The following is a 22586-nucleotide window of genomic DNA, read 5'->3' on the forward strand; positions in this document are numbered from 1 at the left end:
TTAGGGTTCAAACCTTCCAAGCTAATGGTGTAAAAATTGCATAATCATAATAGCTACTATAGTAACGGTCTTGTTGTACAACAACTGTCCTTGTGTGCAGTTGAGATTGTCTGAAATCCTTCTGACCGATTATCATCCTCACCTTAACTCTATTCAGAAACCCTCTAACCACCATTCAGCTCTCACTCTCTTTCAACAGAGATACATCATAAACAGTTGTTTTCCTGTTCAGAACAACTGTCCATTTTAACACGTTCAATACAACACAATGATAGCTTAGAACAAAATGTGTTGTATAAAGGTAGCAAACATACTAACCATTTAAAAAATCCTTCTCTCTAGAAGCATAGTTTCCTACAATTCCCTTTCGAAAGATCCATCCGAACGTACAGTTGGCCCATCCTCTCCCCTCCAGTCTGGATCCTGATTAGCACCATAATCTGATCAGTATGGACCGAACATGGACCAGCACTAATGCATCTTATTTATGACCTGATCAGTATGGACTGAACATGGACCAGCAGTAATGCAGCTTATTTATGATCTGATCAGTATGGACTGAACATGGACCAGCAGTAATGCAGCTTATATATGATCTGATTTGGACAGTGATTTGGTCACAAATATGAATGAGAACCAGCATTTGTAATGTTATTTAAGGCATATCCTCCACCCCACATTCCACAAAGCCAACTGCCATTTTCTGAAACGACTCTCGACTGAGACATTGAACGAAATACAAAACTACAAAATTGAATTTAGAAAATTGCACAATGTACAACTTTGTACAACTTTTCCCATGCAAAAAGAAAAGCTGATCAGTACCCAAATATATAAACAGAAAGCAAACTAAACAAAGAAATATAAACAATACATATAAATATCAATACAAAACATTATTATTTGAGATTGAACAAGATCTATTGAAGTACATACACAACGATGTCTTTGAGCACCCTTGGTCAAATATCACTGGCAGACACTGTGACAAAGTGTACTGCCAGAGAGTACTACAGTTGAGATATGGTCAAATGATGGTTATTGCCCATGTTATTAATTTGTTCATCCCTTGTAACTCTTTACTCAAAGCCAATAGATTAGATATAATGTTATAATGTTAGATATCTATTTCTATATGACACATTGTCAACAGATTCAAAATGGGTGATAGTAAGTCAGGATCATGTAAAGAGTCATATAATGCATTGACTACATGATCATTATCCCTGTTGGCTCTAAGCAAAGTGTACAAAGAAACTGTCAGAGTGACTGAGATGAATAAACTTGCAGAAGAATACAAACTTTTAAGGTATCAAAATAAAAATAAAGTATCCAAACTGAACACTGATGGTTTGCTTAATGAAGACATCTGATTTACATTCAAGCAGTCTTCTTAAAGAAAACACAATTGAATTCATAGATGTGACATTACATTACACTGCATTAAACAAGGTGGAAACTTTATACTAATTTCTAGCACAATTTGGAATAATTGCTACATTTAAAGAAGTGCAGAACTTTCATTGCTACATTTCACTTTGGCTTCTCTAGCTGAGACAACAGACAGCCATTCATAATTTGTCTGTCATTTTTCTGTGCATCAAAAGTTGAACTGAGTTGAACTTTTGACTTATAGACGGAGGCCTAATGCGTTGTTGATGCGTTTCAGCCATCTGTCTGTCTGTCTGTGTGTGCTGGCCCAGGGGTGCAGGCCCTAAGCTTGGCTCTCCAGCAGCACTCGGTGGATCTCCTGGAAGGAAGGCCTCTCCTTGGTGTTCCTCCTCCAACAACACAGCATGATCTTATACAAAGAGTCAGGACACAGCACTGGCTGGGGCAGGTAGATCTACAACACATAGACAAGCCAATCAGGTACAATACAGTAGAACATAGACAGGTATATCTGTAGCAAAAGAGTGAGTCAGTGTGAGTGTGTCTCTCACCTGTCGTTTCTGGTCCCTGAAGAACTCCCCAGTGTTCTCTATGACCTGTTCGTCAGTCAGCTGGGAGTAAGGCTGCTCCTTACAGAAGGTCAGGGTCTCCCACAGCGTCACCCCAAACGCCCACATGTCACTGGCTGTGGTGAACTTACCCTGGGAGTGAAGAGGCAGAACAACAGACATTAGGCTACGTAAGTTATTGAGTTTAAATGATTTGTAAGGGCTTAAAAAGGGGCTAGTTCAACTGATAACCATAGCCCTCATTCACAGGCCCATTACAGTAAACATACACTGAGTATACCAAATATTAGGAACACCTGGCACTTAAATCTTTTGTCTTGCCCATTCACCTTCTGAATGGCACACATACACAATCCATGTCTCAAGGCTTAAAAATCCTTCTTTAACCTGTCTCCTCCCCTTCATCTACTCTAATTGAAGTGGAAAAACATTATGAACACCTGCTCTTTCCATGACAGACTGACCTGGTGAATCGAGGTGAAAGCTATGATCCCTTATTGATGTCACTTGTTAAATCCACTAAGGGCAAAAGGGGGTGCAACTCAATATTAGGAAGGTGTTCCTAATGTTTTGTACACTCAGTGTAAGCGATTGACTGTTTTATCAGTGATTCTTTTGAGTAGAGTGCACTGTAGTGAGGTTAATAATGTGAATGGTCTGATAGCAGCAGGCTGTGAAGTCAACCTCTCTCTCTCTCTCTCTCTCTCTCCCCCTCTCTCTCTCTCTCTCTCCTCCCCCCCCCTCTCCCTCCCCCCTCTCACCAGCAGTATGCTCTCCCAGGACATCCATCGTATGGGCAGCACGGCCCGACCCTGGATGCGGTAGTAGTCTCCACTGTACAGGTTCCGGCTCATGCCAAAGTCAGCGATCTTGATGGTGTAATTCTTCCCCACTAGACAGTTCCTCGTGGCCAGGTCTCTGTGGACAAAGTTAAGCGAGGAGAGGTACCGCATCCCTGAGGCGATCTGAGTGGCCATGTAGCGCAGGTTACTGTAGCTGGAGCAGAGGAGAGACAGAGAGAGATAGAGAGAGAGAGAGATAAAGAGAGAAAGGAGATGATTGTGGACTACAGGAAAAAGAAGAGGACCGAGCACGCCCCCATTCTCATCGACTGGTCTGTAGTGGAGCAGGTTGAGAGCTTCAAGTTCCTTGGTGTCCACATCACCAACAAACTAACATGGTCCAAGCACAAGACAGTCGTGAAGAGGGCACGACAAAACCTATTCTCCCTAAGGAGACTGAAAAGATTCGAGCATGGGTCCTCAGATTCTAAAAAGGTTCTACAACTGCAACATCGAGAGCATCCTGACTGGTTGCATCACTGCCTGGTATGGCAACTGCTTGGCCTCCGACTGCAAGGCACTGCAGAGGGTAATGCGTACGGCCCAGTACATCACTTGGGCCAAGCTTCCTGCCATCCAGGACCTCTATACCAGGCGGTGTCAGAGGAAGGCCCTAAAAATTGTCAAAGACTCCAGCCTCCCTAGTTATAGACTGTTCTCTCTGCTACCGCACAGCAAGCGGTACCGGAGCACCAAGTCTAGGTCCAAGAGGCTTCTAAACAGCTTCTACCCCCAAGCCATAAGACATCTAATCAAATGGCTACTTTTATTTTATTTTTATTTTTTTGTATTCTTTCTTAAAACTGCATTTTTGGTTAAGGGCTTGTAAGTAAGCATTCCCCTGTAGCTCAGTTGGTAGAGCATGGCACTTGCAACGCCAGGGTTGTGGGTTCGTTTCCCACGGGGGGCCAGTATGAAAATGTATGCACTCACTAACTGTAAATCGCTCTGGATAAGAGTGTCTGCTAAATGACTAAAATGTAAAATGTAAATGTGACAAATACAATTTGATTGATCTGATTTGAGAGAGAGAGAGAGAGAATCAGCACCGGGAGAGGTGAAGAAATATATAGGAATACACACACAACCCCTCCCCCAGCCTCCATCCCCTTATCCTTACCTGACAGTGGTTGCGTTGCTGATGAGCGCTATCTGTCCCTCAGGTTCATGGCGGGACAGGAACTGGTTGAGGTCACCGTTCTCCATGTACTCTGTGATCATGCAGAGGGGGTCGCTGCAGATACACACGGCCAGCAGACGGATGATGTTGGGGTCCTTCAGACGAGACATGATCTTAATCTCCTTCAGGAAGTCATTCCTGATTATAAACACAGAGGTGGTCAGCGGTTAGAGGTCAGAGAGGAGACTGTGTGAGAGCTTTGATTTATATATTTATCCCAAAAAAAAGCACATTCAAAATGTGCTGGAAGAATCACTCAAAACATGTCTATGTGGACAATACATTTGGGAGAAGCATATGCTGACAATCACTGTATTCTCTAATCAGGAGTGTGTCTCCCCTCACCTGGCATTTTTGTTAGCATCTGCTCTGAGCATCTTAACAGCAACCAGTACTGGCTGGTTGTCACTGATGTTGAAGGAGAAATCCTCATCTATAAACTCCTGCATGCCCTCTGCCTCACACAGGTGGACCTGTAGGGAGACGGAACATGGAGACTCTGATCAACACACTACATCTAGTGATAACTAATGATGGTTCTAAAGAGCCTGGAGACTCTGATCAACACACTACATCTAGTGGTAACTAACGATGGTTCTAAAGAGCCTGGAGACTCTGATCAACACACTACATCTAGTGATAACTAACAATGGTTCTAACGATGGTTCTAAAGAGCCTGGAGACTCTGATCATCACACTACATCTAGTGATAACTAACAATGGTTCTAAAGAGCCTGGAGACTCTGATCAACACACTATATCTAGTGGTCACTAACAATGGTTCTAACGATGGTTCTAACGATGGTTCTAAAGAGCCACAAAGGTTGTGCAAGCTATTTCTCCAGCCTAAATCACCAGATTAATCTAATTAATGACCCTGATCAATTTTCTTAATCTTAGAAGTGCATAAGAAATTTGTTTAATTAATGTAAATCAAACAAGGAATTGATTAATATGTAATGTCCAGAGAGCACAAACCTCTCCAAACTGTCCCTCGCCCAGCTTCTCTTTGAAGGTGAGCAGTTTCCTGGGGAACTCTTCCACTGCCACGTCTTTCCCTGACAGCAGGTCCATGGTTAGAGCAGGGACCGCGTATGTGTTGCCCCCTGTTACGCCCTGCAGGTTGACGATGTCTGCCTCGGCGTAGTGAGGGACTCCGTCCTGGGCAACTGTTGCAGTGGGAGCCTTGGAGGCTGTCACTGCTGTGCTGGTCAAAGCTGATACCAGAGTGGGTGAAGGTAGATTCAGCAATATAACATCATCATACACAATGGGGTGACTTCATGCTTACAGAATGAGCAGACATGATAATTTGTCAACCTCCTTAACTCAACTCTCTCATGTCTTTTCTGGCCATTTAAACTCTGCTTTGTGTGTCCAGTCTACTCACCGGCCTCCTCAGAGGTGTGGGAGAACTCAGGCAGCATGCGTATGAGTCGTGAGGGCTCCTGGTAGTCAGGGCCCAGGGGGAAGATACGCTCGTAGGTGGAGCTAGACTCCTGCTCGCTGGGTGCTGACGATGATGTTGGGTTGTTGTGGCTGAAGGCGAACGTCTCGCTCTGTAGTGACAAACTAGCAGTTAGTTCATCGTCCAGCATCCGCCGCGAGGCCTAGAATAAAGGATGCTGGGGTAAAGAGACATCTGACCAGCCCTGATGGATCAACACATGGTAGGATTTATTCACTCAACTTTTAATCATATTTTACGTTTCTGGATAGTAACTAACAGTCACAAACTAACATTCACATTCAGAGACATGGTGCTTTTTGACTCAGGCAAAACTCATTTGTGTGTATGTGTGACCAGGTGGGATCTCTCACCTTCTCCAGCATCTTCTGCCAGACCTGCCTCCAGAGGATGATGACGATGATGGCGACAAGGATAAGAATGATGGCCACCAGGCATACAATCAGAATTCTGGTGTTGCTGTCGTCTATTTTGTGGGTGGGGTCATCCCCTGGGAAGGGGATAGAGGAAGACATCATTTGATTGGATGACATAATTAAAGCAGGAAATGCTTTGCACAAAAGGCATTGCTCACGGTTGGGAGTGTGTGTTAAAAAAGGTAAAAATTGTTACAGCTTGTGTTTGTGCGATGCATGTGTAGGCGGCACTGACCTGGTTGAGTGCTGGTGGGGGGGCCGCTGCCAGTCTTGGGGGGAGCCAGGGTAGTGTTGTACATGGCTGTGTCTGGAAGAGCAGAGACAGACGTTAATAACAACAAAGAACGGATAATACTTTACAGATTAATATTGAAAGGGGTGTTCTCTATACATTAGAGGTGATCTGAGGTGTGTGTACAGGTACACATGTTTACCTGACTGGAAGGTGATTTCGCTAAACATCATCCAGGCATCAGCGAAGTAGAACTGGCACTTGATTGCGCTGGCCATATGATTGGCCAGAGAGATGGTGATAAATCGGGCGCTGGGATTGACGTCGTCCACCACGGGACTGAAGGAAAGGGGCGTGGCCTCCCAGTCAGCCTCAGAACGGAAGTAACACACAACCTGGCGGAACGCCTTGATATGATTCATGAACATGTTGTTACAGTGCACCTAGAAACAGAAAGAGAGAGACATAGAGAGAGAGAGACAGAAAGAGAGATGGGAGAGCAAGAAGGGTGTATGTTGTTACAGTGAAACAGGTTATTACAGTAAACCTGCAAGAAAAATGTGTTCTGGTGATGGAAATAGGGTCAAGAAGCTGAAAGATTTAGTAATGCAATGCCTGTTATTTGGGAGGTGGTGAACACTCGAAATACCAGCTGGAGTAACAAGTAAGAGGTTGTCTGCCTCCCCCCAATCCTCTCACACACACCTTCATGGTGGTGAAGTTGCGTGTGCGGTCAAACTCGAACATGATCTCCACGTATCCGTTGGGAAAGCTCTCATTGGTCCATCCCACGTAGTCGTAACCAGGCCACACATTGTAGACGTGGCTATGAGTGAAGTCATCTAATCCACACATTCCATCAGTCAGCTGGCCTAGCCCTTCCGTCATACTGGGGATGGAGAAGGAAGAGGGGAGAGGAGATGAATACAGAGCTCAGTGTTGGTAGTCAAAATACAAAGTAAAAATGTCTAGAAAACGTTGTTTTTGGGGTGAACCAGAGAGTCTCTGGCTGAACTATCCCTTTAAGGAGACCTGGCGACATGTAAACGACTACTTGACAACCTTGCTTGGCACACAATAATAACTAGATTCATGTTTAATTACAAATATTTATTTTACAATGCAAAATATGTATTTTGTGAGGGGGAAGGTTGAGAGACAAACTATTTCACTATGTGTTTGTTCAACTTCCCTCCACCCACCACTAGGTGGTAGCATCATATTATCCACCACCCTCAATATCTCATCTTGAGTATGGTATCAAAACCTTAGCCATTTTCTCTTCTTGGACTGCTTTAACAGACTCAAACTCAGAGAGTGAGAGGAGAGAGAAAGAGAGAGAGAGGGAGAGAGAGAGACTTACTGACTACTATAGCAGAGACAAACTGATGGCAGCGTCATGGAGGATATTGTTCAGCACACAGTGACTCAAACACTAACACAGAAAGGAAGGATAACCACATAGTCATTTATGCTCCCAAGTAGTCAGGTTTTAGTCCAAAGACACTTACTCAAACTCTCCCACGCATTCATGCACCAGAAGCCATGTGTGGGTGTAATTGTTTGTGTGTGTGTGTGTGTTCCTAAAACTCCATTGCATAACTGCACAGAGAAGTGTGATGTGTGTGTGTGTGTGTGTGTGGCATAACCACAGTGACCCATGAAACTGTCTACATCATGCCGGAACTATGGCAACCAGGCAACAACAGGGCCAGTGTGGAACCAAGGCTCAGAGGTTTGTGAAGGAAAGACGAAAGGAGGAGAGAAAGGACAGAGAATGAGGTCGGATAAACCGAGAGGGATACATTGAGAGGCAGAATGAGAAGGAGAAAAAATAAGGACAAGGAGATGAAGGAAAAGAGAAAAGAGGAGGAGCAAGATGACGAGGGAGGATGAGAGGGAAAAGGAGGTATGCACACCCACCTGTAGATGACAGCTCCATCGTACACTGAGTCGTTGAGGTGAACAGGCTGGCCCTCCAGACTCATCTGTTCTCCTGCTGGGGCGTTGTAGGACACCAGACCATCTGACATAGAGAGAGAGAGAGAGAGAGAGAGAGAGAGACTGCATTAGCCCACTGAGCTAAAGCCTAGGCACTGAGTTGGCCCAACTCTGTCTACCTATGGCTCAGAGTAGGGAGCTCCTCCTCCTATCCCTCTCTCCTCTCCTCCCTCTGTCTGTCTTACCGAGCCACTCACAGCCGTAGAGCTCTACCCTCATGCAGACGTTCATGGAGTGGTCTGAGACGGGCATGAACCTCACGAAGCGGGCGATGATCGGAGGCTCCAGGTCCTTCAGCATGATGTCATACGCATTCCTGTTTCCCTCTATCACCTACAGCCATGCCACACACAGATATTAATCAATCAATTATCCTAATTAATAAGCAATAAATCACACATTCCAGTTCCCCTTAACCACCGAGAGTGACGTCACAAATCACCAATATTACCATTATCAATATATTATTATTACCGTTTTTATATTCCTGTCCTCCTTGTCAATCAATCATCATGATCAATAACTGATTGATTACCTGTTTGCCTTGCCTGTTCCTCCAGGAAATCCAGCGGCTGCCGTCACGGCTATATTTAATCTTGTACATCTGGGCGAACTCGTTGCCGATGCCCCCTGCGTGGCGGCCCTGGGTGCCAACCAGGGTGATGAAGTGGAGGGAACGCAGGTCTATCTGGAGGAACTCCTTAAGACTGTCTGGTTCAACCGTTATCTCTGGACACCACGCACCATCACCCTCCTCAAAGTCCAACCTGAGGGTGGGAGAGAAAGGAGGGGGTGGAGAGGGTGGGAGAGAACAGGAATAAAAAAGGAGAGTAGAGAGAAAGGGAGGCAGGAGAACACAGAGAGAAAGGGATGGAGGGAACAGAGAGAGAGATGGAGAGGAAGGGATGGAGGGAACAGAGAGAGAGATGGAGAGGAAGGGATGGTGGGAACAGAGAGAGAGATGGAGAGGAAGAGATGGAGAGGAAGGGATGGAGTGTGAGAGAGGGAAGAGAAAAGGGAGACAGAGAGGTCAGTGGATAGTGAGTGTGGTGGGTGGATGTCAGTTCATACAGCCTATTAAACAAACACCTTTGTCGTAAATTAATGTGACAATGTTCATGTAGGGTTGAGTTGGCAGGGGAGAGGGGAGGCTAGGCCAGAATAAAACTATGCTGTCCAGACCAGAACCTAGATTACATCATTATCCTCAAACTGAGAGCAGCCCTCCCACACTCTCCAACAAACACACATATGCACACACACACACATGCACAATCACTCTCTCTTTCCAGGCTTAACCACATGTTTTCTACACACAGAGAGCGGGAACTGATGCCCAGTTAAGTGAAAACACACATACAGTCTTGAAAACATTTGTTTGTGAGTGTATATGAATGTGCATGAGTGTTTGTGTGTGTAGTTGTGGGGGCGCCTGCATGTGTCCAGTCCACTGAATCGGAATTGAGATGTATTTATGTATGTATATGTGTGTGTGTGTGTCATTGGCGGTCGGTGCCGTTTAAGATGAGGGAGGATGATTATTGTTATTATGAGCATGGCCTTATTTCTATTACAGCATATTGGATGACTGTAATTCATATTCCATTCACCCAGCTCAATGTAACATCGATAGGTTTAGGCTACATGATACTCAAATTTTCCCTGTACCCATCATGACGTTGCTACAACCTAGCCTATGAATTAAAGTTCACAATGTAGCTAGGTGCACAGGTAGAGAGTAATCAAGGTGACAGACAGTGACACATTCAATACCGCCTTGCACACTCTTGCCTGCATCTAGCCGATCTAGGGAGTAATCATTAGTCCAACAGTTGCAAATGTGAATTTCTATTGGACAAATTCAGGTATTTTTTTATTCCCTTTTTGTTCCGTTAGCTTCCGTTTAAGAAATGTTTTTCAACAGAATCGGCGGAATGAATACACCCCTGATCACATGCAAACACAGTTCACTTTCATAGCAGCCGCATAAAAACAGCATGATCACTTTGCTTGTTGTATATATAATTCCCGCTCACAACCATCTACGCGCTCTCCTCCTCTCACCTTTTCCCTTCGCTTGTGGACTTCAGTACACAACACATCAGCTTTCTGTAACCAGGTGAAAATGCCTTTCCAAGCCAAACCTTCATATCATGACCGCTATAACCACTACACAATCCTACATCATTGCCACATCATAGTAAACATAGCTACTAGAACTAACGCATTAGTAAACCCGCTACAATCATTCAGTACAGTGTACTGTCAGAAAGCAGTTTAGCAGTTACACCGGCGGGCCGTGGTAAAAAATTAATAAAACCAAAAGCTTACCTTGACTTGGAAGAGTTCCAGTGTTAGATAGCCATAGCCAGCTAGCTAACATAGCATTCCTCTTTTTGAGCTGGGTGTTTGAGTAGGCTAAACTAGCTAGCTGCATTTGCTAGCTAAGTTAAAGGGAAAGTTAAAAAAATACAACCAAATATAGCTAGCACTCTCTCTCTCTTGCTTCTCCTTAATTTGTTCAAAACTGTTCAACTATTGTCTTTCTCTCTCTTTGAGTCAACTCCTCACCACATTTTATGCACTGCAGTGCTAGCTAGTTTTAGCTTATGCTATTAGTAATAGATTCATTCTCTGATCCTTTGGGTGGACAGCATGTCAGTTCATGCTACAAGAGCTCTGATAGGTTGGAGGACGTCCTCTGGACATTGTCATAATTACTGTGTAAGTCTATGGAAGGGGGTGAGAACCATGAGCCTCCTAGGTTTTATATTGAGGTCTATGTACCCAGAGGAGGACAGAAGCTAGCTGTCCTCTGGCTACACCATGGTGCTACCCTACAGAGTGCTGCTGAGGTTACTGTAGACCTTCATTGCAAAACAGTGTGTTTTAATAAATTATTTTGTGAGGTGAATATATTTTGTATAGTTTTATCCAGAAAGGATAACTTTTTTAATGTTTCACTATTTTTATGAAATTCACTGAGGATGGTCCTCCCCTTCCTCCTCTGAGGAGCCTCCACTGTGTGTGTGTACCTATTTGTAAGTCGCTCTGGATAAGAGCGTCTGCTAAATGACGTAAATGTAATGTAAATGTGTGTGTGTGTGTGTATACAGTACCTGCCGTATCTAGCAGCTGTAGACTCAGACCACTGACTGGAGGCTGAGATGTCTTCATCCTGAATCTGTCCTCCGGACATCCCCAGAGGGTACCGACACACACCTACAACACAACAGCTTTTAGTACAAGCGCGCACACACACACACACACACACACACACACACACACACACACACACACGTATATGCAAAGCATATAGGCCAGGGATCATCAACTAAATTAGATTCAGCCGCGGGACTATTTTCTTTTGAGCGGATGGTCGGGGGGCCGGAATATATTTACAAATAATTTGTAGACTTCAAATTGACCTCAAGAACCCCAAACAGATATAATATTTGACTAAAACATAATAATTTAAAACATTGCTTACATTTGTACTTGATTGTATTTTTAATTTTGCTCAGAAAACTTGGGGAGCCAAATAAAACACCCCACGGGCCAAATTCAACCCGCGGGCCGCCAGTTGGGGAATCCCGATATAGGCATTAGTTCAAGAAATCTTTAGGTGTCAGGCAAGGTTACTCTTCACGCGAGCATGGTTCACTGGACCACCTCTGCTACATCAAGGTGTGTGGTGGTAACTCTTACTGGTGGGAGTTCTGAGCTCTCAGACATAAACACACAGTCTGTATTGACCTGGATTATCTGTCTAATCACAGACATACACTCGCCTACTACTTTCTTCTACAATCAAACTAATCCCCCCTTCTGTCTAGCCACCACAATCTGAAATCCTGCAGGTTGCAGAGGAGATGGGAGGATTGAGGGAGAAGAGAGAAGTGGAAAGGGAAGTGGAGAGGGTAGGGGAGAAGAGAGAAGTGGAAAGGGAAGTGGAGAGGGTAGGGGAGAAGAGAGAAGTGGAAAGGGAAGTGGAGAGGGTAGGGGAGAAGAGAGAAGTGGAACGGGAAGTGGAGAGGGTAGGGGAGAAGAGAGAAGTGGAACGGGAAGTGAAGAGGGTAGGGGAGAAGAGAGGAGAGAAGATGAGGGGAGAGAGAGAGACAGAGAGATGAGGTGCCCATCACAGTGGGGTTAGCTGGTGGGTGTTTAGTCAGGGTCAGGTCAGAGTGTGCACAAACACACACACCCTCTCCCCAGCACTCAGAGAGTGGTTGCTTTATTGAAATAAAGAGCAGGGATTGTTCAACCTCTCTGCCAGTGCAAATATAAGGGGTAGCATGTAGTGCGTGTCTTTGTGTGTGAGTGCTAAAAAATATCTTCCTGTTCCTGTGTGATCTAGGCCTTTCCCCTGTAGCAGTGAGGAGTGATCAACGTTAACAGTGGGCGTTTCAACATTTAATTGCGTTTCAGTGTAATCTGGTGGGCTAACTACTCATGACATACACTGAGTATACCAAACATTAGGACCACCTTTGTCACAAGTGTAGAGAGGAGTAGGCAGGAGGCAGTTGCAGGTTTAGAACTACTGAATTTAATAAAGCACCATAGCTTAAAGCAGGACGAAACCCACAGTGCAAAATATAAAGTACTCAGGAAGTAGTAGGAGAGATTCCTCTCAGGAAAACAAGCAACATATACAATGACCAACAAAGACAAATGACAGAGGGAGTATGTATACAGTCGTGGTCAAACGTTTTGAGAATGACACAAGTATTGGTCTTCACAAAGTTCGCTGCTTCAGTGTTATGATATATTTTTGTCAGATGTTACTATGGTATACTGAAGTATAATTACAAGCATTCCATAAGTGTCAAAGGCTTTTATTGACTATTACATTAAGTTTATGCAAAGAGTCAATATTTGCAGTGTTGACCCTTCTTTTTCAAGACCTCTGCAATCCGCCCTGGCATGCTGTCAATTAACCTCTGGGCCACATCCTGACTGATGGCAGCCCATTCTTGCATAATCAATGTTTGGACTTTGTCAGAATTTGTGGGTTTTTGTTTGTCCACCCGCCTCTTGAGGATCGACCACAAGTTCTCAATGGGATTAAGGTCTGGGGAGTTTCCTTGAGAGAAGTGGCTTCTTTGCTGCCCTTCTTGACACCAGGCCATCCTCCAAAAGTCTTCGCCTCACTGTGCGTGCAGATGCATTCGCAAGCTCTGCACTGGTGGTGCCCCGATCCTGCAGCTGAATCAACTTTAGGAGACAGTCCTGGCGCTTGCTGGACTTTCTTGGGCGCCCTGACGTCTTCTTCACAACAATTGAACCTCTCTCCTTGATGTTCTTGATGATCCGATAAATGGTTGATTTAGGTGCAATCTTACTAGTAGCAATATCCTTGCCTGTGAAGCCCTTTATGTGCAAAGCAATGATGACGGCACATGTTTCCTTGCAGGTAACCATGGTTAACAGAGGAAGCACAATGATTTCAAGCACCACCCTCCTTTTAAAGCTTCCAGTCTGTTATTCTAACTCAATCAGCATGACAGAGTGATCTCCAGCCTTGTCCTCGTCAACACTCTCACCTGTGTTAACGAGAGAATCACCGACATGATGGCAGCTGGTCCTTTTGTTGCAGGGCTGAAATGCAGTGGAAATGTTTTTTGGGATTAAGTTCATTTTCTTGGCAAAGAGGGACTTTGCAATTAATTGCAATTCATCTGATCACTCTTCATGACATTCTGGAGTATATGCAAATTGTCATCATCAAAACTAAGGCAGCAGACTTTGTGAAAATTAGTATTTTTTTGATGCTTGTTGGGATGCTGGCCCATTTTGACTCCAATGCTTCCAACAGTTGGGTCAAGTTGGCTGGATGTCCTTTGGGTGGTGGACCATTCTTGATACACACGGGAAACTGTTGAGCGTGAAAAACCCAGCAGAATTGCAGTTATCGACACAAACCGGTGTGCCTGGCACCTACTACCATACCCCGTTCAAAGGCACTTACATTTTTTGTCTTGCCCATTCACCCTCTGAATGGCACACATACACAGTCCATGTCTCAATTGTCTCAAGGTTTAAAAATAGTTATTTAACCTGTCTCCTCCCCTTCATATACACTGATTGAAGTGGATTTAACAAGTGACATCAATAAGGGATCATAGCTTTCACCTGGATTCACCTGGTCAGTCTATATCACGGAAAGAGCAGGTGTTCTTAATGTTTTGTATACTCAGTGTAGACGTATCTATTCATTTTTACAAGCCTGAAATATCATTTTCTTACTTTTGTTGCTGTTTCTAGGAGTAAAAATATTAGGTGATTTTCCATCAATATTTTCCCAGCAGGGCTGGGTGTATATGGGATATTTATTGAGGTTTATGGTTTATAATCACTGCTTCAACTGTCTTCTCTACTCAGTAGAAAACTAATGTTAACGATTAACTTGAATACAACCCAACCAATGTCTTAGCTGATTATGCTGAACACTTAAGCAAACTTTATGGGTGTACAGTGTGTGTGCACAGGGTTAGACTGGTCAGTAGGAGAGGCAGAGGAAGTTCAAGGGGACACTTGGAGAGAGAGACAGAGAGAGATAGAGAGAGATAGAGTGATAGAGATAGTGTTTATGTGTATACTGTAGTGTACAGTATGATGGCTGGTCACATGAGGTGCAGGCCAGGGGGACTCTCCCTTCAGCATGGCTCCTCAGCTCAGCTCTGTCTGAGACACAGGAAAGTATTTGTGAAACTGCCAGAAACAGCACACAGAACACACAGCGCTCAAGGCCCTTTCTGTCCTCCCTCACTTTTTATCCTTTCTTTCTGTCCTCCCTCTTACTTCCAAATGTTTGCTTAAAAGTCAAGATGGGGAAACCTTGAGTTCGTCCTGGCAGTGACAGTGAGATTCAATCCAGAAAGAGATAGGTCCCAAAACAAAGAACTCTTCCTGTTGTGAGACTGCCTTCTCCTCTGCACATCCCCCATCCTCCCTCCCATCCTCCCCTTCGCGTTTCTTTATCTTCCCCTGTCCTCCCCATCTCCCCCCTCCCTCATGCCCCAACAGACGGAAGCCATAATCATCACACACTTCTCATATTTCCAGTCTATTAGTGGTAACCTTGGTAATATAATTGCAATCAAATGTTATAACATCTGCAATTCCTCCAATAATAATGTCCGTTTTGATTAATGTGTTGTATTTGGAAACATTTAATTGGCTCTCCAGGCAGCTCAGATACTCCACAAGCCAAGGTTTCCCAAACTTGGTCCTGCAGTTTACTCAACTCTGGTAAAATAATAACGTTTCAAATGAAATCAATGACTATTTTTCACAGATCTGTGCTCTTTTGCGTGATGAAAATGTTTCCCTAATGAGTGGTGGAGGTTGGGCTAGTTGACCATGATATTTCACCACTGGTCTGTGAGTGAACGAGGGGAAACATGAGTCCATTCACATACAGGTGTCCACTGCAAACAGAGGCAGGGAGAAAGAGAACCAGAGAGAGAAAGTGTCACGTCTCCTCCCGTTGCTCCCCTCCGGCGCTCTGATTCGCCGGTCTACTGAGCCACCGGTCTGAGCGCACCACCTCGGCAACACCGGAATGGAAACCCAACGCACCCTAATCACCTCCAGCGCACCTGCACCTCATCATCTCATCACCACCCCTATATAGCCCTGGACGGTTCAGTGTTGTGTTGTGTGTAACTGTTAGTATCATGTTGTGTACTCGCTCTTTGTGGCTCTCTTGCTCAGTGTTAAGTAAACCTTTACATTGTTGATTCCTGCGTCTGCGTCCTGCCTCTTTGTATCCTCAGTAGTCGTCACAGAAAGAGAGAGAAGTAGGGGGAGACGAGGCCTGAATTTGCATGCATTGACAGAGCAACAGTTTATTGATTTCAGACTAGAGTAACTGAAAAATCACAACATTATATACGTGTCTTGTTACTTAATATTGCGTGAATGAAGCTCATTATGTTATTGTCAAAGCAGTACACAAATAGAACAGAATGAAACTCTGAAGAACAACATTATTTGGATATTCACTTGGTAAAAAAAAGAAAAGTGATCCATAATAATGTAATGTTCCATCAACTACAGCCAGACAGATCCAAATGGCTCAGCCCACAGACAATAGAGGAGAAGGCAGAGAAAGTGTTTGAAATTGCCTGGGATGTAGTTGGTGAAAACAAGAGTAATTACCAGTGGCTCAGTCAGACCCCATCCTAAACTAAAGCATGGAACAGAGAGAAGAAAGAGAGAGTGAGCTAGACGAACCCTCTAACATCACCATTGGCTAATACACTCTTACAGGTCACATGCACACACACCGATCCAGCTCCAAGTGGCTTCTTTCCCTCTCTCACCACTTATTTTTTTCTATGTGTCCTGGCCAGTGAAAGGCAGGCTTGTTCCATAGTGTTTGCTGTCTAACCACAGGCTCCGCACGCACGCACGCACGCGCACGCACACACGCACACACGCACACACACACCTTGGTCATCAATTCTGATATTTTAGTTAATATTGTTTGTGACCATCTAGAGTAAACTCTCATAGCCTTTCTATTGTATTACTATGAAAGCAATATCGCAGTGGCTCAAGTCAGCCTAAAACCACTGGACGACCTGACCTTGGTGGGAGTTGATGATATATTGTGTGTGAGTGTTGTGCATGAAGAGGATCCAGCTATCCCACTGGAGTCTGTGGTTAATGCATTCCAGACATTCTGACAGCAGGAATGTACATTGAAAGGGGCTTGCCATGTGTATTTGCTGGGATTGTTGTTGACCACTAAGAAGTGGTGGAGTGCAGAGTACTAATGGATCTGAACATGGCCAAAGTTAATTTAAATTCATGCAACAAAATGTTCTAAATCTAAAATATGCCCCATTGTGGGACAATCATTTTGAAGGCAAGTGAGGGAGAAGTCATAATTATTTCCAGATTTCAAATCCTGTAGACTAGAAAAATACTTCTTAAACGCAAGAGAATGGATGAGGGAGTTGTGTGTCTGTCCAATAAGCTATATCTTTATGTCCCTTGTCACTCAACAGTTTTGCTATGAGTCTTGTTGACTCCATCACAGGTCTTACTGTGTCTAACTATCATTCTGCTGAATGGATGAATAATAAAAAATATCAGAACGCAGGAAATATGCATGGCTGCATTTAGTAGCACTGAGAGGCATGGTGATGCCAACTTTCCCCTTTTTAAAATCACAGAACAGTGCAGTTATACCATCTCTGTCTTTCCTATTTCCACTCTGGGTGGGCGACAAGCTTTTCGCTGTAGACTGGGAGCCATAGAGACTCTGGAATAAGGCTTTAGTAGAGATAGATGGAGGAGAAATTGAGAGGGTCTATAAGGCTGGAGTAGAGATGGAGCAAGAGAGAGAAACTGAATAAGGCTGGACTATAAATCGAGTAATAGAGATAGGTGAAAGCTGTATACAGTAATCCCTCGTTTATCGCGGGGGTTACGTTCCGAAAATGACCCGCGATAAGTGAAATCCGCGAAATAGAAAACTTTTTTTTTTTTACAATTAGCAACTATTACATGTATACAAATACAGTGACTCACGTGTAGGCCGTTTCGTCGACATTATGGGTTTAGAAGATGTTCGAAATTACAAGATAATTTGGCCAACTTAATGTAAATTTGCCAAGCTGTTTTATGTACGTACACATAACTGCACGAGACGACAAAATGATAGCACAATTCGTAGCATGTTTTGATACAAGAAGCGGGAGTGAGTTTTTAGCGAATCAGAATGCAGAGCACAATGCACCAAAAAAAAAAAAAAAATGCATTATGAAAATCCGCGAAATAGCGAATCCGCGATAAGTGAACCGCGAAGTGGCGAGGGATCACTGTACTGTCAAGAGGATCCACTCTGCTGTATATCTGGTAAACCAGGTCAGAGACTTCTATCAACAGAGATGACGAGATGTAGAGATGCCTGAAAACAACCACAGCACCCACCACTGCTCTGTCCCTTTGGAGAGAACGCCCTTTTCTTAAAACCTACTCTCTCTCTCAGCCTGCCAATATAGCAACATGCTAGTCTTAAAGATCAGCCACACTGTAGGCTGTAAAATACACACATGAATTGAGAGAAGGGTGTGTCAAGTGTGTGTGTGTGTGTGTGTGTGTGTGTGTCACTCCACTGTTAAATACGTTAAAGTTTTTATCTATGATCATGAAAGTCCATTCAAACTAATTGTCATTTCTCTGCACCAACCCACAGAAAAAGACAAGTTTACAGCATATGAAACATAGCCTTTGTTTACTTTGAGGCGCCCTAGACGAGTTAGGGAAAACATTTCTGGTGTGTTTGTAGTTTGCCTTGAGCAGGATGTAATTAAACAGCAATGTTAATGTGGAGGACTGACTGTACAATTATCTTCATCTCGCTCAGAGTATAGACTGCCACGCCACAGCTGTAAAAGAACTCCAAGCACACACGCATGCACACACACGCACACTCTCCTAGGCCTATTGCTTGGCCCTGTGCCCTGCTCTTGTATGGTGTTAGTGCTTTGTCTCTGCTCACCAAATGTTGCCACTGGGTTTCCTAGTAAAATATAATTGGTAGTCTCATTGACATCACACTTTCCCTCAGTGAACCACCCATAGAGTGGGAACAGAACAGTGGAGAGACCCATGGACAACAGAACAGTGGAGAGACCCATGGATAACAGAACAGTGGAGAGACCCATGGACAACAGAACAGTGGAGAGACCCATGGACAACAGAATAGTGGAGACACTCATGGACAACAGAACAGTGGAGAGACCCATGGACAACAGAACAGTGGAGAGACCCATGGACAACAGAATAGTGGAGACACTCATGGACAACAGAATAGTGGAGAGACCCATAGACAACAGAACAGTGGAGAGACCCATGGACAACAGAACAGTGAAGAGACCCATGGACAACAGAACAGTGGAGAGACCAATGGACAACAGAATAGTGGAGACACTCATGGACAACAGAATAGTGGAGAGACCCATGGACAACAGAACAGTCCCACTCACATCAAAGAGACAGCAGTAGCAGTTAAGGCCACCAAATGGAAACGTACACACAAGCATGCATGCACACAAACATACATACTGTTGAAGTCGGAAGTTTCCATACACCTTAGCCAAATACATTTAAACTCAGTTTTTCACAATTGCTGACATTTAATCCCAGTAAAAAATTCCCTGTTTTAGGTCAGTTAGGATCAACTCTTTTTTTTAAGAATGTGAAATGTCAGAATAATAGTAGAGAGAATGATTTATTTCAGCTTTTATTTATTTCATCACATTCCCAGTGGGTCAGCAGTTTACATACACTCAATTAGTATTTGGTAGCATTGCCTTTAAATTGTTTAACTTGGGTCAAACGTTTTGGGTAGCCTTCCACAAGCTTCCCACAATAAGTTGGGTGAATTTTGGCCCATTCCTCTTGACAGAGCTGTTGTAACTGAGTCAGGTTTGTAGGCCTCCTTGCTCGCACACGCTTTTTCAGTTCTGCCCACACATTTTCTATAGGATTGAGGTCAGGGCTTTGTTGTCCTTAAGCCATTTTGCCACAACTTTGGAAGTATGCTTGGGGTCATTGTCCATTTGGAAGATCCATTTGTGACCAAGCTTTAACTTCCTGACTGATGTCTTGAGATGTTGCTTCAATATATCCACATAATATACCTTCCTCATGATGCCATCTATTTTGTGAAGTGCACCAGTCCCTCCTGCAGCAAAGCACCCCCACAGCATGATGCTGCCACCCCTGTGCTTCACGGTTGGGATGGTGTTCTTCGGCTTGCAAGCTACTCCCTTTTTCCTCCAAACATAACGATGGTCATTATGGCCGAATAGTTCTATTTTTGTTTCATCAGACCAGAGGACTTTTGTACTACTTTTGTACCTGTTTCCTCCAGCATCTTCACACGGTCCTTTGCTGTTGTTCTGGGATTGATTTGCACTTTTCGCATCTCTAGGAGACAGAATGCGTCTCCTTCCTGAGCAGTATGACGGCTGCGTGGTCCCATGGTGTTTGTACTATTGTTTGTACAGATGAACGTGGTACCTTCAAGCGTTTGGAAATTGCTCGCAAGGATGAACCAGACTTGTGGAGGTCTACAATTCTTTTTCTGAGGTCTTGGCTGATTTCTTTTGATTTTCCCATGATGTCAAGCAAAGAGGCACTGAGTTTGAAGGTAGGCCTTGAAATACATCCACAGGTACACCTCCAATTGACTCAAATGATGTCAATTTGCCTATCAGAAGCTTCTAAAGCCATGACATCATTTTCTGGAATTTTCCAAGCTGTTTAAAGGCACAGTCAACTTAGTGTATGTAAACTTCTGACGCACTGTACAGTCGTGGTCAAAGGTTTTGAGAATGACACAAGTATTGGTCTTCACAAAGTTCGCTGCTTCAGTGTTATGAGATATTTTTGTCAGATGTTATTATGGTATACTGAAGTATAATTACAAGCATTCCATAAGTGTCAAAGGCTTTTATTGACAAATACATTAAGATTATGCAAAGAGTCAATATTTGCAGTATTGACCCTTCTTTTTCAAGACATCTGCTGCAATCCGCCCTGGCATGCTGTCAATTAACTTCTGGGCCACATCCTGACTGATGGCAGCCCATTCTTGCATAATCAATGCTTGGAGTTTGTCCGAATTTGTGGGTTTTTGTTTGTCCACCCGCCTCTTGAGGATTGACCACAAGTTCTCAATGGGATTAAGGTCTGGGGAGTTTCCTGGCCATGGACCCAAAATGTCGATGTTTTGTTCCCCGAGCCACTTAGTTATCACTTTTGCCTTATGGCAAGGTGCTCCATAATGCTGGAAAAGGCATTGGTCGTCCCCAAACTGTTCTTGGATGTTTGGGAGAAGTTGCTCTCGGAGGACGTGTTGGTACCATTGTTTATTCATTATTCCTGTGTTCTTAGGCAAAATTGTGAGTGAGCCCACTCCCTTGGCTGAGAAGCAACCACACACATGAATGGTCTCAGGATGCTTTACTGTTGGCATGACACAGGACTGATGGTAGCGCTCACCATGTCTTCTCCGGACAAGGTGTTTTCCGGATGCCCCAAACAATCGGAAAGGGGATTCATCAGAGGAAATGACTTTACCCCAGTCCTCAGCAGTCCAATCCCTGTAACTTTTGCAGAATATCAGTCTGTCCCTGATGTTTTTCCTGGAGAGAAGTGGCTTCTTTGCTGCCCTTCTTGACAACAAGCCATCCTCCAAAAGTATTTGCCTCACTGTGCGTGCAGATGCACTCACACCTGCCTGCTGCCATTCCTGAGCAAGCTCTGCACTGGTGGTGCCCCGATCCCGCAGCTGAATCATCTTTAGGAGATGGACCTGGCACTTGCTGGACTTTCTTGGGCGCCCTGATGCCTTCTTCACAACAATTGAACCTCTCTCCTTGAAGTTCTTGATGATCCGATAAATGGTTGATTTAGGTGCAATCTTACTAGCAGCAATATCCTTGCCTGTGAAGCCCTTTTTGTGCAAAGCAATGATGACGGCACGTGTTTCCTTGCAGGTAACCATGGTTAACAGAGGAAGCACAATGATTTCAAGCACCACCCTCCTTTTAAAGCTTCCAGTCTGTTATTCTAACTCAATCAGCATGACAGAGTGATCTCCAGCCTTGTCCTCGTCAACACTCTCACCTGTGTTAACGAGAGAATCACTGACATGATGGCAGCTTGTCCTTTTGTGGCAGGGCTGAAATGCAGTGGAAAAGTTTTTTCAGGATTAAGTTCATTTTCATGGCAAAGAGGGACTTTACAATTAATTTTAATTCATCTGATCATACTTCATGACATTCTGGAGTATATGCAAATTGCCATCATCAAAACTGAGGCAGCAGACTTTGTGAAAATTAGTATTTGTGTCATTCTCAAAACCTTTGACCACGACTGTAATTGTGATACAGTGAATTATAAGTGAAATAATTTGTCTGTAAACAATTGTTGGAAAAATTACTTTTGTCATGCACAAAGTAGATGTCTTAACCAACTTGCCAAAACTATAGTTTGTTAACAAGAAATTTGTGGAGTGGTTGAAAAACAAGTTTTAATGACTCCAACCTAAGTGTGTGTAAACTTCCGACTTCAACTGTACATACACACACACACACAACGTTCCCCACACCGTTCCCATGCCAACACTCACCAGGGTTAACCTGCGAGGTGACGTCTCCTAACAGGTAGAGCAGGATGAGCAGCGGAAAGTGTGTCCCCCACAGGCGCTTCATCCCAAACACACACACACACACACACACACTCACACACAGAGGGTCTTCAAACCTGAAATCAATGAGAAAACAACAGTCAGAATATGTCATACAAGTTGAAGTATTTGGACTGTGGTGAAATGAAACAGAAGTTCAAGGGTCCGTGTTTGGATCCATGGGGCATATTCAGGCTGTTTCATGTCTTTCCTCCAGGGAACCAGATCATCTGAGAGGTTCAAGGGAAAGCTGCAGCTTTTACAGGAG

The 22586-nt window shown here is 44.0% G+C and overlaps 1 protein-coding gene across 1 annotated transcript; it reads right to left on the minus strand.

Annotated features, from left to right (window-relative positions):
- Window positions 1–1714: 1714 nt before the first annotated feature.
- On the minus strand, window positions 1715–22343 carry LOC311130439 (discoidin domain-containing receptor 2-like; the record flags this gene model as incomplete). Its single annotated transcript, XM_084163165.1, has 15 exons — window positions 1715–1846; window positions 1944–2093; window positions 2723–2957; window positions 3924–4121; window positions 4329–4456; window positions 4962–5190; window positions 5370–5593; window positions 5805–6001; window positions 6302–6542; window positions 6805–6988; window positions 8023–8125; window positions 8286–8433; window positions 8636–8867; window positions 11220–11322; window positions 22262–22343. 15 exons carry the CDS (start codon window positions 22341–22343, stop codon window positions 1715–1717), a joined length of 2586 nt encoding a protein of 861 aa, XP_084019291.1.
- Between the last annotated feature and the right edge of the window lie 243 nt (window positions 22344–22586).

The sequence above is a fragment of the Coregonus lavaretus genome (genome assembly GCF_964263955.1).
Source record: "Coregonus lavaretus genome assembly, chromosome: 6".
Classification (NCBI taxonomy): domain Eukaryota; kingdom Metazoa; phylum Chordata; class Actinopteri; order Salmoniformes; family Salmonidae; genus Coregonus; species Coregonus lavaretus.